Source organism: Mchenga conophoros, linkage group LG22 (assembly GCF_057382185.1).
Source record: "Mchenga conophoros isolate Kocher_MC1m ecotype Shallow Benthic linkage group LG22, M_conophoros_male_GT1.1, whole genome shotgun sequence".
In the NCBI taxonomy this organism is placed as follows: domain Eukaryota; kingdom Metazoa; phylum Chordata; class Actinopteri; order Cichliformes; family Cichlidae; genus Mchenga; species Mchenga conophoros.
The window spans coordinates 36,830,525-36,848,158 of NC_140546.1; the positions used below are offsets into that span (position 1 = coordinate 36,830,525).

At 46.5% G+C, this 17,634-nt stretch overlaps 2 protein-coding genes across 3 annotated transcripts in view; both read right to left on the reverse strand.

The window, feature by feature from the left end:
* Positions 1-282: 282 nt before the first annotated feature.
* The window catches only part of LOC146549869 (retinoic acid receptor beta-like), a 286,941-nt gene continuing 269,589 nt past the window's right edge, over positions 283-17,634 (reverse strand). For both annotated transcript variants that reach the window (XM_085263556.1, XM_085263557.1), the window contains 2 exons: positions 17,038-17,196; positions 283-6,243 (listed from right to left, as the gene is read on the reverse strand). In XM_085263556.1, the coding sequence (XP_085119682.1) occupies positions 6,005-6,243; positions 17,038-17,196 (398 nt within the window). In that variant the 3' untranslated portion in view covers positions 283-6,004. The remainder of the gene's footprint in view (positions 6,244-17,037; positions 17,197-17,634) is intronic.
* Positions 14,408-15,437, reverse strand: LOC146549870 (uncharacterized). The gene is made up of 2 exons (XM_085263337.1): positions 14,709-15,437; positions 14,408-14,500 (listed from the first exon to the last, which is right to left on the reverse strand). The coding sequence occupies exons 1-2, from the start codon at positions 15,435-15,437 to the stop codon at positions 14,408-14,410; spliced, it is 822 nt and encodes a 273-aa protein (XP_085119463.1).

A 17,634-nucleotide genomic window follows, 5' to 3' on the forward strand; every position in this document is an offset into this window, starting at 1 on the left:
TGCTGGTTTCATTCTTTTATTACTGAGCCGCTGCGTAAGAAGACAAACTGCTGATGTCAGTTTACACTGACGCTAACACATCTCAGTGCCTGCTCATTTTAAATTGTCTCCAGTGCACACAGTTCAGTGTGGACTGGTTTATACGACAATGAGAAGGACTCAGAACAGGAAAAGTATTAAATAATGTTTTAAATGAGTAATACGAGGCTTGCTTCATCTTCGTCCTTCAAGCATCTGCACACACCAGTGTTTAAAATAAATATATTTTATTACTTTGCCAGGACAGTTCATGGTAAAGTTAAACAGTATATGAACATAAAAAGTATATGTTAATGTACAAAGACAATATTTATGATGGGAAATGGAAACCAATCAAAGCTTAAATCTCAAAACTTTCCATGGTCGCCTTCAGCCTGCAGCACAGGCTGGATAAATGTACAACACATCCCACAGTAAACTGTGAGCATATCGTCTCATATTAACACAAATATACAAGACTGCATATCGTCTATTGTCTGATGGAAAAGGTGGTGAACTCGTCTGTCCTGGAGGGGTTCCTGGCAGACAAACACGACAGACCTACTGTTATATGGCTGATGGTGAAGTTCACAGTCATGATTTCTGGCTCCTGATTAGCTTCATCTTGGGTTAGACTGATACTCGGGCACTCGTGGAGTTTTTAGACTCCTGTCTGGGTTTTATTCACAACAAGAAAGTAAATCTGTAAATGTACTCTGTACATCTGTAAATCAGCTCCTCGTGACTAACCAATCGTGATCTATCAGATCACCAGTGGCCCTCTCATGGTCAGTGTACAGGTTGGATTGTATTCTAACCTCATGCAAACCAAGTACATTTTCAGAAACCTATCTTCCAAATAAAGTCAAAGAGGAAACAATAAGTTAAAATAAATAAATTAGATGAAATTAAGCACAGAGAGAGAGATCCCACCCCTAAGCCTCACTACGTCACGGTGACCTGGAGTATGTACAGGGTTAACTTCCTAGCAGGGGACAGATCATCGTTGAGTGTCTGTAAAGGTCCGTTTGAACTTGAACTGATTGTTGGTACAGAATACTGGCCAGTGCTGATTAGTCTTCCCATATCAGTCGAACTCAAGTTCGTACCTCACCTGTGAACCAAGTAGCTGTCAGATGATTGATTCGATTGATTGATGACAGCTAGCTGGCTCCCTGGCTGAGGAATGGCAGATGGAGCTCTGCTGTTTGACATGAACACAAACAGACATCAAACATCGAGAGTTGAGGTGACTCGGTTGGCATTTGTCCCATTTGTCCTAAATGACACGCGTGTTGCATTTTCCTCCTGTCTCAGTGGGAGTTTACATTTCCAAGCACAAACACAGAGCGTCGTTTCCACAGAGCTGCCGACTGGAATGCAAAGCACACAGCATTTATATAACATCTCTGCAGTGAGCTAGATAGTAGAGTACAGTTACATTCAGTGGAGACTAATAAGTAATTCAGCACGGTGAGGTTCTTTCCTAAAAGGAACAGAGAACAGTCCCTGCTGCATCCAGGATCCCGAGGGCTCGTCGATGCTTCGGGACAGGATGTGGACATTCTTCAGCTGTGAGGACTTTTCATGTCAAAATAAAAAAAGTCTCTCACCAGGAGAGCACGTCAGAGAGAGAACCACAGGAGAACAAGTCCTATGTTACATTAAGATAAAATTCCCTAATACTGCACATCATTCTTCTGTCAGACGCCAACACGTCACTCACATCCAAGCACACAAACAACAGCTCAGGTATGATATGTATTTGCAGTGATAGAATCTAGATTTTTAGAACCTGTCCCCTTAAGTGCTGCTTTTTCTGTTTCCGATCAAAGTCACACATTAAGAGTTCCAGATGTGCTGCCACATGTTCCACACGTGGAAACCTGTTCTGAACTTTGGAGCCTTTTTTTGGGACAAATGTCATCCATGTATGCTGAGCGAGAGTGTGGCGTCACAGTTCACCTAATCCAAATCAGTCCACTGAGAATTCATTATTTTAATCTGATGTGAGCCTTCAATAAACTGTGGGAGTGTAAAATGTACAATAGGGAGTGATTTTGAGTCCTTTTGTTGTGCAGTACCAAAAACACATGACAGCTGATGTTGAGTCGATCTTTTTAAATGTCATTGTCAGCTGACGCTTCAATAAGAGCAATGACAACGCATGCAACAGCTGTACTCGCCCACAGTGGACATCACTTTAGCCTTGTGTGAGTGTTTTTTGGGGACTTTGTTTTGTGTTTGCTCGCGTAGTAATCTGTCATCACACACACACACACACACACACCATTTTAAGCATGTTTCATGTGTTATGCATTTGAAATGTAATTTCACAGGATGCAGTGACATGAAAAAGGATTCATGCTTCAAACTGCACCTGGAATGAGTTGGCGTGCTGACAGCAGGGACACGAACTACCAAAGTTTGCTCCTCCAAACACAAGAATGTTACAATCTGACAGTATTGATTATGAATACAAGATAAATGTTGCTCTGTGGACCAGCATAGCTGTCATACACTTTCACAGTGTAACCTGCTGTGCTACACTTTCATACCTTTGAGTCACTTTACCAAAGGAATCAAGAATTCAGTTGGTAATACAGAAAATGAAGAAGTATTATTTTCATTTTTGTCTCAATGTAATAGAAAACAGATCACAGAGAGCTGTCCACATATCGTCTGACAAATCATGTGACTGCAGGTCTTCTTCACCGGACTGCAGAATCGTATGAGACTTGAACAGACTGAGTAACCTGTACTGAACACATTTACCATCATTTTCACAGTGTAATCATTTTAACGTCTTATTTGTTATGACTGTTATACTTTTTATAGAATTCTTACACTTGTTGCTCGAATAATGTTTCCAACTGAAACAGGCGGCACTCAGTCCCATGCTGTGTGAAAGGAGCCCGGCTATAATGAACTAACTGGTGTCTCTCAAGATTCAGTCTGTCTAAAGAAGGCAAATTTAATGTTATAATGAATGAGGTTTGTTGTAAGACACACTTCTGTCTTCATGGTAAACTCAGTTATTGTACTTAAGGCTCTAGTTTCATTAACGAAAAGACACAAGGATGGTATTGCTGCTCTCACTTTGCTATCAACAAGAAAGCAGAAACTGCTATTGCCCCAAACTGAAAAGTTAGCCCCAAAGGTTCCACGTTATCGAACCCATGTTAGATAAGATGCAGCGTGTGCAGCGTCTGTGCGCTGATCAGGAAAAACTTCATGTCGCGTGTCAAAGCAAGAACTGTGAAGCTCTGCGTGCTTTTATTCAGAATGTGACAAATTAACTGCTCAGCTCAATGCAAACTTAAAGCTTTATTTAAACCTGTTTGACTTGAAATAATTTATTATTAATAATAATAATAATATTTAATTACAGTCTAGATGTAAAATCTGGTTTCAAAATGATCAATGCAGAGTTGTTTAAATCAAACCTGAAACTTGATTTTCTGCATGAATTTTGCCTGCTAGCACAAAACTCTGCCTGTAAACTGTATTTACTGCTGAAACTAAAACAAAAAAGTCTTTCCATCTTTACTGCATCCTCTTTGAAATGAAGAAACATCTTTTTCTTTAAAAAATTGTTATATACTTTTTGTACTTAATTGTTTTAAAGTTGAACATTGTGCTGTGTTTGTGTTTGTGGGGCGATCGTGGCTCAAGAGTTGGGAGTTTTCCTTGTAATCGGAAGGTTGCCGGTTCGAGCCCCGGCTCCGACAGTCTCGGTCGTTGTGTCCTTGGGCAAGACAGCCGTTGCCTACTGGTGGTGGTCAGAGGGCCCGGTGGCGCCAGTTTCCAGCAGCCTCGCCTCTGTCAGTGCGCCCCAGGGTGGCTGTGGCTACAATGTAGCTTCATCACCAGTGTGTGAATGTGTGGATATGTAAAGCACTTTGGGGTCCTTAGGGACTAGTAAAGCGCTATACAAATACAAATACAGGCCATTTAATCGTCGTTTTGTTTAGTTATATAGTTACAGCTACTCATCAAAGCTTCACCATGTTTATGTTCACAGTCAGTGAGATTAATATTGGATCAATTGTCTTTACTCTGCTGACTTAAGAGGGATGAAAGTCTATCAATGTAAAGAGCTCGGTCAGTGTTTGGGGTCTTTCCACAATTCACCCCACTGTGTGCTTTTTACATTAGTGTACAGTTGTCGTGTGTATAGCATTACCCCCGTGTGTCACTGATTCAAGCAAGGGACAGAAAAAGAGGTTATGGAGCTCTTCTCATAAGGCCATAATAGATGCACGCACACTTGGCAGTGCATGTTCCTAGCACTGGAGTCACTGATTAGGCTGACATTCAATCATTCATCGCTGCTAAGCTAATGTAGGCTGGAATCAAACAGGAGGGTTAAGCACAAATGTTAGCACAGCTTGCTGACGGGGAAAACAGGGACTGGCAAGAGACATTGGAAGTCTTATTAGCTTGTTTTGCACTGTGGTTCTTATTAGCTTATTTTATGACAATAAAGTAGGTATTCTATCCTATTTCAATCACCAAGTTACCTGCTAACACCTGACTTAAAATAAGTGGTCAGACGCAGGAATTACATTAAAATTAGAAGTAACATTATCATCCACAACTAAAGTCCAGTTAAGCAAGTAGTTTGTGTAGCTTTCCTATGCAATGAAAGGTCACTGCCAACATTTCGACTGTGCTAACTTTCAGCTTTAGCTCCAAATAAAGTTAGCAACAAAGCTAGTTATTTAAAGCATAACTTAATGACAGTAATTCTTTGTATTCTCAGATTTCATCAGTGAGTACAAGTTAACACCAAAATAAAATAATCTGTGATAGATTCTGCCCGGACTGACTTTCTTCAAATGTTCCTGGTATCTTGTTGAAGTATCTGAGGTGGAACTGCAGCCATAGACTCAGTTAAAGCCAGGAACTACCTCTCTGTTCTACACAGAAGGCTAATCTGACACTGTGGAAACAGATGGCGAGAACACATGGAATCTTTTTCCACGTTTTCCAGTTATTCTCTCCCAGTTCCAAAGTGCAAACAATAAAAGAGAATCTTGGTAAACCTGAAGTATACTGTAACAGGGAAAAGGATCTTATGTGATCAAACCTCTGGTATCTGTCATCAGCCTAATTTCCCCAATCAGTTCTGACAAGAGCCACAAAATGAGTTGATTTCATAGACTGGTGCATTCTCAATCTAACCTTCTACATTAGGTCTCAGCAGTTTACCTGGAAGGTTGAAGCAGAAGAGACATGACCGATCTGATCAGCGTGTATCTCCAGGCTTCTGCTCTTGTGCTTTCCTCCTTCGAGGAAACAAACGAACAAACTCGACGTCTGGATGTACACTTATTCACGGAGAAATGTGAACCCAAAACGGTTATAAAAGATAAAACGTTTTAAATATAATAAGAAATATAAAATATTAGACTTCCATGATGTCTATATGCTGTAACCTTCTAGATAACCTTTTGAAGGACTTAAAATGAGCCCCGCTTTAATCCTCGATGTGTCACCTCAGAGACAATGAATAAAGCACCACAAAATTCATCTTAGAAACAGAGACCTAACCATTCAATGATATGTACAATGCATATGTGACAACGATACAAGAGAAGAAAACAGATGACAGAGAAAGACCGAGCGAACCAGAGAAAACACTTATCAAACTCCCGTCATGCAGATACGAATTTACACAGGAGACCTGAGGAGTATTATCTCTGCTGGTTTGTGAGAGCGATGCCCTTCCTGTCACAGTCCCAGAGGCATGTCAAATAAGAGCTCGATTCAGAAATGTACACAAAGCAGGGATCCTTTGAGACCTCTGTGTTATATTCTTTTCAATGAAAGAATTTTGGGGAAATTGGAGAGAAAAATAGGGACAAAATGGACGGAAAATGGAATATCAAGCTTAGGAGTCAGGTTAGGTAGATTTTAAGGGATGTACATCTTGCCCATGTTTTTGAGCAAAGTAATGCCAGAGAGTTTCCCGGGGTGCCTCCTAGGGCTCAATTCTGGGTGGTGTGGCAGCACCCTCCTCGTTGTCTGAGGAATTAGGGGATTCCACAGTAGCAGCATCCTTGCTGCGACTTCCCTTGCTGTTGAGTCTGGGCCCCACCTCAGCTGAAGTACTGCTGCTGCTCTGGCTATCTTGGCCCTCTGAGTTCTCCAGCATCTCCTGGATTAGCGGTGGCATGGAACCTGGGATCTCCATTTTTAGAGAGATGACTCGCTCTGCTCCTGCAAGACCACGGTAGGAGAAAAACAGTTTTGAAACTGGAATATAAATCCTTAACATCTATAGTCCTTTTCTCAATATAAACCATATAATACCTAAAATACTAGCAGTAGGGATGTGCACAAGTAGTCGACTGATTGTTGCTGTTATGTACGAGTCGTTTAATCTGATGGTTTTACATTGTAACTGATGCCGATGCTGGTAGATTGTTGTTTCATAAATGTTATGCAGCCATTTGCTACCAGATAGAGCATGTATGTTAGGAAACGCCATAAATCTATTAATCCAGGCCTGAACATCATGTTAACACTGCTATCGTTCTCTAAAGGTGAAAGAATGAGATCGCTGATATAAGCAGCTGAAATTAGCTTTCTCCAATGGGTGGATGGGCTCTCCCTTATTAATAGTGTGAGGAGTTCAGTCGTGTGGGGGGTTCAGAGTATAGCTGCTGAGCCTCCACATAGAAAGGAGCCAGCTGAGGTGGTTGCCTCCTGGCCTCTACTAGCCAGGCATGTCCTACAGGAAGTAGACCCCAGGTAAGACCCACAGATCCCATCTGGGTCACGCTGCATAAAAGTTATAAATTGACTTGCATGTAATTGACTGATAAATAAATAATCCCATTGAAACCAAGACTGATTGATGCCCCAATCTTATGGCATCAATCAATCAATCAATCAATCAATCAATCAATCAATCAATCAATCAATCAATCAATCAATCAATCAGGGACAAGGAAACCTGCACAAAGTTGGAATGGGCTACTAAACAATCACTAAGCTCAGTGAAAAGGTGAGTGTTAACTGTAAATGCTTGTGCACTAAACCTTACTTAGCCATGGTCACGTGACACAGTGTTTCGAAATATCAGCACTTCAGAAGCTCAACACATTAAAAATGTCAGTATTAAGTGTCCCATTCCCACAATTCCTGATTAAAATAGAAATAGCAGAAATACAAAATGCTGTTGGTCTGGAGCTCCATGCAGGATCTCACTTCATGGGGCGAAAGGTGGTGGACTAGCCCAAAACTACACAGTTGGAGCTTGTTAATGATCTGAAGGCAGTTGGAACCACAGTCACCAACAACACCTGATGTATTTTGTAACGTATTTTGAATACTTTGGATTACTTAATATATTATCATGCTTTTTACAACTACATGAATGTGCTATTGCTGTGATTTATTACTGAAGGTTACTCTCCACACCAACACCAACTAGATGTTTATATCTTAATATATATGAGTAACAGTAGGTGGACATTAGGTAAGGCTGCACTTTTTGCAGCGATCTCGTATAGAAAACTATTCTGCGCGTATATAAAACAGGTCAGCGGCTCCGAACCGTAGTAAAGGGACCTCTGGCTGATACGTCGGGTTCGTGTCGGGCTCGTAGCCGAAAACTAGTTTTACTTTGTTGTCTGGGTCGACTTTGCTAGCGAGAGACAGAGAGAGGCGTTGAAAGGCTGCTGTTGGACATACAGTAACTGTAACGGAATACAGTTACTCATATTTTGTATTTTAAATACGTAACGCCGGTACATGTACTCTGTTACTCCCCAACACTGGACACAGTGAACATCTAAATGATTCAGAGAAGGCTTCCGGTCAGATGAAACCAAAGTCAAGCTCTCTGCCATCAACTTGACCCGCTGTACAAATACACAAAGAACACCATCCCCACAGTCAAGCACAGCGGTGGAAACGTGCTGTAGGACTACTTCACCTCACTGAGGGGTCAATACTGGCTTTTTGTCTTTTCCTTTTAAAGGCCTAAACATATCTATTAAAAACCTTGAAGATGCACTGGATGAATGGATAATTTGGTTGTTTGTGAACATTTTTCTTTTTTAGCATGAGTCAAAAATCCCTTGTGATGGCCAAAAAAAGAGTGGCTTTATTGTCATTTCAGGGATGTGCAGTAGTACAGCACAGAGTGAAAAGAGACAACGTTCCTCCGAGACCCTGGTGCTACATATGACATATAACGGACAAACACAGGACTACGTAGAGTGTGAAGTTCAAAAATTGCAAGAAAACAAGACAAGACAGTGCAACACTAAACAGAACAGAATGATACAGACACAAGCAATGGAAATGTGCAAAATACTGAGTATTGTGCATAAAGTAACTTGGTGTCTGAAGGTGTGTGTGTGTGTGTATGAGATACTGCAGGTAAGTGCTTGGTAGTGACGTGTATGAAGGTATGAGTGTGTCAGTCCAGTCACTGAGTGTTCAGGAGTCTGATGGCCTGGGGGAAGAAACTCTTCCACAGTCTGGCATTGAGGGCCCGGATGCTCCGGTAGTTCTTTCCAGAAGGCAGCAGGGTGAAGAGTGTGTTTGAGGGGTGTGTGTACAACGCTGGTGGCTTGTAGGGTATTGCAATCCAATACGGTGCAGTTACCATACCAGACAGTGATGCAGCTGCTCGGGATGCTCTCAATAGTCCCTCTGTAGAAGGTGGTAAGAATGGATGGTGGGAGATGGGCTTTTCTCAGCTTCCTCAGGAAGTAGAGATGCTGTTGGGCCTTCTTAGTTATGGAGCTGGTTTTGAGGGACCAGGAGAGGTTCTTTGCCAGGTGGACACCAAGGAATTGGGTGCACTTGACGACCTCCACAGAGGATCCATTGATGTTAAGTGGACAGTGATCTCTCCGTGCTCTCATGAAGTCAACAATCCTGTCTTTTGTTTTGTCCACGTTCAGAGACAGGTTGTTGACTCTACACCAGTCTGTTGTGCGTCCTCTCCGTATGCTGACTCGTCGTTCTTGCTGTTGAGACCCAACACAGTCGTGTCATTGGCGAACTTGATGATGTGGATCAAACTGTGCATTGCTGCACAGTCGTGAGTCAGCACAGTGAACAGCAGTGGGCTGAGCACACAGCCTTGAGAGGCTCCAGTGCTCAGTGTGGTTGGAGATGCTGTTGCCGATTCAGACTGTCTGAGGTCTCTCCGTCAGAAAGTCCAGGATCCAGTTGCAGAGGGAGGTGTTCAGGCTCAATAGGCTCAGTTTTCCAATCAGGTGCTGAGGAATGACTGTGTTGAATGCTGAACTGAAGTCTATGAATGGCATTCATACAAACGTGTCCTTATTGTCCAGGTGGGTGAGGGCGAGAAGTAAGGTGGTGGCGATGGTGTCGTCAGTTGATCGGTTGGGCCGATAAGCGAACTGCAGTGGGTCCAGTGTGGATGGCAGCAGGGTCTTAATGTGCCTCATGATGAGCGTCTTGACTTCATTATGATGGGCGTGAGTGTAACGGGGCAGTAGTCATTGAAGCAGGACACTGGGGACTTTGGCACGGGAACGATGGTGGTGGCCTTGAGGCACGTTGGGACAACAGAAGATGTCTGTGAGGACAGCTGTCAGCTGGTCTGCACATTCTCTGAGCACTCTCCCAGGGATGTTATCTGGACCAGCAACTTTCCGTGGGTTAACTCTGCGAAGATTTTTCCTCACATCAGCAGAGGTCAGACACAGAACCTGGTTTTTGTGAGGGGGGTGGACTTCCTTACCAACACATCATTCTGAGGGTCAAAGCGTGCATAGAAGTTGTTCAACGCATCTGGTAGGGAGGCGTCACCATCACAGGCAGGTGTTGTCTTCCTGTAGTTGGTGATGGCCTGGATGCCCTGCCATATGCGCCACATGTCGCCGCTGTCCTGGAAGTGGCTGTGGATTCTTCTGCCATGCACGCACTCTGATAGCTCAAGACAGTTTGGCCCTTGCTGTTACAACTAAAATCCTCCAGGAGGCACAGCACCAGCTGCTCAATGAATGAGTGAAACAAACAAATTTTACCATCGATGTGCTAAAATCTAAAGAGGAGCAGATCCAACAGAGACTTGCTTCGGCTGCAGTGATCGGACGCCCGATCACTGTCTGTCTGTCGTGGTGAAGAGAGAGCTGAGTGTAAAAGCGAAGCTCTCAATTTAACAGTCGATCTACGTCCCTACCCTCACCAATGCTGTGCTGAGCTGTGGGTAGTGAGCGAAAGAACGAGATCGCGAATACAAGCGGCGGAAATGAGCTTCCTCCTAAGGGTGAGAAGTTCAGCCATCCGGGAGGGGCTCAGAGTAGAGCCGCTGCTCCTCCACATCGAAAGGAGCCAGCTGAGGTGGTTCGGGCATCTGACAAGGATGCCTCCTGGGCGCCTCCTGCGTGAGGTGTTCCGGGCATGTCCCACCGGGAGGAGGCCCCGGGGCAGACCCAGGACACGCTGGAGAGATTATATCTCTCGGCTGGCCTGGGAACGCCTTGGTGTTCCCCCGGATAAGCTGGAGGAGGTGGTGGATGGGTGGATGGATGGAACATTGCAGACGTGGAAACAGAGCAACTACGGGTGAAATTTTCAGCCTGTTGCAGTAATGCAAAGCCCCCAGCATCCAACAGGTGCGGGGGGCATCTGTTGGATGAACGAAGGCACTGACATCACTTAGTAATAAAACAACATCATCATCCTTCTGGCAGACAAGGGTAGGTGCACAGTTCTGTGAAGCATGTGGAGGGGTGGGAGTGCATAAGTGTTACTTCTTCCCACTGCTTTTTGAGCACCTGTTGTAGTAGAAGATAGTATTTTCCTTCCTGTGTGTGTGCTCTGTTTTGTATATATGCTTGAAAAAGCTTGAAGATATAAAATTGGATGGTTAGCTGTTTCAATTTAGTCCTGTTCAGTTTTATTTTATTTATTCAGCGCCAAATGACAACAGCAGTTGCCTCAAGGCACTTTATATTGTACAATAAAGACACAACAATAGTAGAGAGAAACCCCCAATAAATGATTCCTTTGAGCAAGCACTTGGCAACAGTGGGAAGGAAAAACTCCCCTTTGGCCAAAATAAAACCTGAGCAGAAGCAGAGCAGCTATCTGTCGTGACTATTTGGGAGTGAGGGGAGGGAGAAATAACAAAAAAAAACACATAGTGAGTAAAAAGGGTGAGTGAAGAAGTACTCAGTGCATCATGGCAGGCCACTAGCAGCATAAGCATACTGCAGCATAACTAAGGGAGGACTCGTGGTCACCTGATCAGCCCTAACTACATGCTTTAGCACAAAAGAAAGTTTTAAATCTTAAAAATAGAGATAGTGTCTGTCTCCTGAATCCAAACTGGGAGCTGTTCCACAGAAGAGGGGCCTGATAGCTGAAGGATCAGCTTTTCCTTTTCCTTTAAAGACCCTATAGTCTACAAGTAAGCCAGCAGAAGAGAATAAAGTGCTCTATTGGGACGCTATGGTACTACGAGCATCATAAGATGGGGCCAGATTGTTGAGGAGGATTTTAAATTAGATCCTGGATTTAACAGGAAGAAAAGCCAATATAGAAGAAATCTGTTATTTTTGTCGTGTATATGCAAAATAAAAAGATGTTCACAAACATGTTTACAATTTCCTAAAATATAGTTATTTGCAGCATTTCATCATTATGTTTAATTCAGTTCAATTTTATTTTTAAATGGCAGCTGTCACGGTCCGCTGTGCCGGACCGAGTGGAAAGTGCGTGGAGGACTCAGGTGCAGACACGAGTGATAAGGAAGTGGACTTAAACAAAAGCGAGCCTTTTATTGTGGCTGATGAATACAACAGAAGCAAACCAGAATAAGGGCAGCACAAGAGCAATAACTAAACAGAAACCTAAACTGGGAATAAACTAAGGTAAGGCTATGACTTGGAATATAATAGACCGGGCATGGAAACACGGAGGGTGGGAACACAGACGACGCGACACAGACTGTACGAAACACAGAGACTAAATACACATGAGGGATGATCAGGGGAAGTGGATGCACACGGGGAACACAGGTGACACTGATAATCATAACAAGACACGGCAGGAGTGAACGTAACACTGATGGGAGATGGGCAAAGTAAAGCAGGAAGTACACAGAGGTTCAAACAGGAGGAGAGAGAGCACGGGGAGAACGCAGACATAACGGGCTGGGGAAAACATAGAATAAAGCACGAAGAGAGACGAGGGCTCATAAATACACAGAGGGGCACACAGGGGGTAAGAGTCACGAAGGGAAAACCCATAAGGAACAACGTAACAGATCAACCCAGGAAGCATGGCCTAAATAAAGAACAAAATACAAAAATACATGAAAACTAAGAATACTGGGCCCACATGGCCCAGGACCATGACACCACCCCCCCCTAAAGGGCTGGCTCCCGACAGCCCAAACCCGAGAAACAAAACACAAGCGAAACAGAAAACACCCCACCCAGGGCGGGAGGCAGGGGACCAGGACGGAGGGAACAAAACGAACCAAAAACAAGGAGCACGAGAACAAAACTGAGTCCACAAATACACAAAAGAGTCCAGAACAGGAAGGCGAATGTCCAAAGAGGCCCGAAGGCCAACCCGAGAGGCGACAACACAAAAGTCCAGTCCAACCGTTCCGGAGGCCGGCCACGGGAAAGGTGGCCACGGTGACAGAACAGATCCGGAGGCCGACCGCGCGGAAGGCAGCGGCGGCGGCGAAGCAGTTCAGGGGGCCGGCAGTGCGGAAGGCAGCGGCGGCGGCGAAGCAGTTCAGGGGGCCGGCAGTGCGCAAGGCAGCGGCGGCGGCGAAGCAGTTCAGGGGGCCGGCAGTGCGCAAGGCAGCGGCGGCGGCTCTCCAGTGTCAGGCGTACTGGCCGAGGCCCGGTGGGCACGGGACCAGTCAAGGCGGGACCAGGCGAAGCACAGGCTGAGGCGGGACCAGGCGAAGCACAGGCTGAGGCTGCAGCAGACGAAGCACAGGCTGAGGCTGCAGCAGACGAAGCACAGGCTGAGGCGGGACCAGGCGAAGCACAGGCTGAGGCTGCAGCAGACGAAGCACAGGCTGAGGCTGCAGCAGACGAAGCACAGGCTGAGGCTGCAGCAGACGAAGACTCTGAGGCTGCAGCAGACGAAGACTCTGAGGCTGCAGCAGACGAAGACTCTGAGGCTGCAGCAGACGAAGCACAGGCTGAGGCTGCAGCAGACGAAGCACAGGCTGAGGCTGCAGCAGACGAAGACTCTGAGGCTGCAGCAGACGAAGACTCTGAGGCTGCAGCAGACGAAGCACAGGCCGGAGCTGCAGCAGACGAAGCACAGGCCGGAGCTGCAGCAGACGAAGCACAGGCTGGACCAGGCGTAGCAGAAGGTGGCTGGATGGGCTCCTCGGGCCCTCCAGCAGACGAGGCGTGAGGCCGGACGGGCTCCTCGGACCCTCCAGCGGAGACAGAAGGCTGAACGGGCCCCTCGGACCCTCCAGCTGACGTGGCATGAGGCTGGTGCGGTTCTCCAGAACCCCCAGCTGACGAGGGAGGTTGCTGAACGGGCCCCTCGGACCCTCCAGCGGAGACAGGAGGCTGAACGGGCCCCTCGGACCCTCCAGCGGAGACAGGAGGCTGAACGGGCCTCTCGGACCCTCCAGCGGAGACAGGCGGCTGAACGGGCCCCTCGGACCCTCCAGCTGACGTGGCGTGGGACTGGACGGGCTCCTCGGGCCCCCCAGCTGACGTGGCATGAGGCTGAACGGGCCCCTCGGACCCTCCAGCGGAGACAGGAGGCTGAACGGGCCTCTCGGACCCTCCAGCGGAGACAGGCGGCTGAACGGGCCCCTCGGACCCTCCAGCTGACGTGGCGTGGGACTGGACGGGCTCCTCGGGCCCCCCAGCTGACGTGGCATGAGGCTGAACGGGCCCCTCGGACCCTCCAGCGGAGACGGGAGGCTGAACGGGCCCCTCGGACCCTCCAGCTGACGTGGCATCTGAGGAGGCCCTGGGGAGAGTCTTAAGCTCAGAAGCGACTGGTGAGGCAGCACATAGAACACTGTTAGCATGACAAGCTTTGAAAACATAATTTCTCAGGTCATGAACACTTTCGGTAACTCGAGTAGTAGATGCCAACTCCCAGTCGGTATTGTCAACACAATAGTTCATGGTAGGATCGCACATAAGTCCGTAGCTGGATTCAGAGTCACATAAAGAGGCAGGCATGCTTATGGCTGGCCTAACAGTCTGCGACTGAGAAGCAGTAGCATCAGAGCTCACGTTCCTGTGCATTTGGTCTTGAGCACTGTCTGCAATCCCACCATCAGGGAATACGGAACTAGACTCCACTACGATCTGCACGCGGGGGTAACACTCCGTCTCGGCTGTACGAGTTTGCTGCAGTAGATAACAGTCTGAGGCGGAGAGAAAGCTCACGCCATTCCTAGCAGGCTCAGAAGCAGACTGTACAGTCGACGTGTGAATCCCTTTCGCTGTCTCATGAACCTTTGCTCCATGTGGTGCGGCTATGGGAGCAACACTAGAAAAAGTCCTGGATTCTACAGAGACAAGAACATGGTCTGTGGTTTCGTTGTGTGCTCCTTCAAAACAGTTACACACAGTTTTTTCAGCTCTGGAGCCCAATTCCGTTATAGTCTCCGGTCCCGGCAAATCAACACTCATCTCACTCTGCTTCATAGAAGGGACGTGAGGCGCAAAAACGCAGTCACTCACCGGAGTTAGTGCGGTGCAACGGCGGCGCCGGCGCCGCCCCCTTCTGGTAGCTGGCGCGATGGGCGCTGATGCCACCACTGCAGAGGGTGGCGTAGCGGCAACATCCTCCTCTGCCCATATCCTCGCTAACGGCGAGGCAGGGGAAGCGAAGTCTGAGCGGGTTGGAGACGGCGAGCGGCTGGTAGGCGGTGCAGCAGGTGAGAGTTCCTCCTCTGGGATGAGCCAGGGTTTCCACCGGAGCTCGTCCTCCCGATAAGCCCGTAACACCTGCTGATGCTCATCGTCCCCGAAGTCTATGGCCTCCACCGCCTCCGTGTGCCGGTTAGTGCAGCATGACGGTGGCGGAAACGAGGAAGCCGATCCACGGTGAGGCGATGGCTGAGTGGAAGTGGGCCTCAGCGTTCCCCCTGTCGCAGCCTCTGGCTCATGAGGCAGCGGCGCCGACACCCGTTTACGGGGTGGAGGTGTGGGTGCTGAGGCGGCATCCAGGACCCTCTGGGCCAGCGCGCGGGCACGAAGCTCCTCCTTCAGGGGGCCCAGGGAGTCAAATGCCTCGACGAGGCGGGGGAGCTGTCGCAACCGCGGCTCCCGCAACATAATGGCGTCCACGGCCGCCAATCCCGTGGAAACCACTCTCGGATCCGTGCATCCGATGATGCGATCCATTATGCGGCAGAGCCTGTTCAGCTCCTCTCCCACCTCCTCCGAAATGTCCGCTGAGTCCGACATGGTCGCGTCGTACTGTCACGGTCCGCTGTGCCGGACCGAGTGGAAAGTGCGTGGAGGACTCAGGTGCAGACACGAGTGATAAGGAAGTGGACTTAAACAAAAGCGAGCCTTTTATTGTGGCTGATGAATACAACAGAAGCAAACCAGAATAAGGGCAGCACAAGAGCAATAACTAAACAGAAACCTAAACTGGGAATAAACTAAGGTAAGGCTATGACTTGGAATATAATAGACCGGGCATGGAAACACGGAGGGTGGGAACACAGACGACGCGACACAGACTGTACGAAACACAGAGACTAAATACACATGAGGGATGATCAGGGGAAGTGGATGCACACGGGGAACACAGGTGACACTGATAATCATAACAAGACACGGCAGGAGTGAACGTAACACTGATGGGAGATGGGCAAAGTAAAGCAGGAAGTACACAGAGGTTCAAACAGGAGGAGAGAGAGCACGGGGAGAACGCAGACATAACGGGCTGGGGAAAACATAGAATAAAGCACGAAGAGAGACGAGGGCTCATAAATACACAGAGGGGCACACAGGGGGTAAGAGTCACGAAGGGAAAACCCATAAGGAACAACGTAACAGATCAACCCAGGAAGCATGGCCTAAATAAAGAACAAAATACAAAAATACATGAAAACTAAGAATACTGGGCCCACATGGCCCAGGACCATGACAGGCAGCAATTCACAAAAGCTCATCTCAGTGCAGTTTATACTGAAAGATAAAGACATCACAATATTAGACAATCCTCTGCTTCCTCTTCGACGTCCAACGTGATCCTGGAGACGACTAGCCGATGCTTCACATGTGTGCACATTCCTCCACTCTTGCACAGTGGGAGAAATAATTATTTGGAGGTGTGGAGAGGCCTACCCAGTGTCCAGACCTCAGTCTTTTAGAAAAATCAGCATGGGATCAAATAATTATTTCCCCTACTGTAAGCTGTATATATCTTTATATCTTTCCACCAAAGGATTTCAAAACTTTCCAAAGAGCTACTATCAAAGCTGTGTCGTGTAACAGCACCTCAACCCAGCTTTAATCATCATTGTCTCCAAAACAACAACAAAGCCTGAACCACCTTAGTGATGAAGAGATGGAGAGTGAGCAATCAGTTAATAACCTACCTTTGGACCGTTACCCATTTCGGCTCAAGCCTTTTAATTAGGTTGAATTTGTTTTATTATTATTATTTTTTAATATACATAAGATGTAGGCTGGACATGAAACAGCATATGCATTATTCAGCAAATACTTCATATTCAAATAAATTTATATGAAAGTAAAGCAGCTCAACCTTAAACATGTGCAGCAGTAATATGGGGAATCTTCTATTCTTTTTACTTTTCAGAGTTTTATGTGCCCTGAAGTGTTTTCATGATGTTTTATTTAAAACCACTTTTATTTCCAGCTAATTTTCAGCTAATAATAAATGATCTTTGGGGATATAGCAGATATTTATTTAACTACAGTGGTACTAATAATGCCTTCCTGTAGCTGTCACCACACAGCACTTTAAAAACATCACTTTGCTGATTGTAAGCTCAATCATCACCACACGGTACGCTAATGTCCACCCTACCTTTAGCACTGATACTGCGCAGGTCGGTGATCTTCATCAGGGTTTTGGGGAACATGTGTGGTTTACTTGGCCGACGCTTTCTCACATAGATCTTGAGAGCTTCAAGCAGTGGCTCCTGCAGCTGGTCCACTTTAGAGGGCTCCTCGAGATCCTGACGATCTGATACGCAGACAGATGCACAAAACACGTCAGACTTGAGGCTCAATTAGGACAAATTCATATATTGGTTTTATATGATATAGACAAAACTGAGGCGATTATATGTGATGAAGTTTGGTTTGATTTAGAAGAAAAACATTGCAAACAGAGCTGTTCAGTCGGGTTCAGTGTTGTCTTTCAATAGCAGCAATGATCTCAGTGTACCTTAAATTGCAAAGTTAAAAAACCCTTTAATATAAAAGAGAACAACTCAGCATTTGCTCTCACTTGCGTCCTTTTCCGGACATCCAAAGTTATCCTGCAGACTACTGTTCGATGCTGACTCTTCATATCACTTTGCAGTCTCCTGTCTTTCAGATTACACCGTCTGCATATGATGTAGTCCATATGTGTGCACCTACCTCCACTATACAGCGGGGGAAATAATTATTTGCAGGT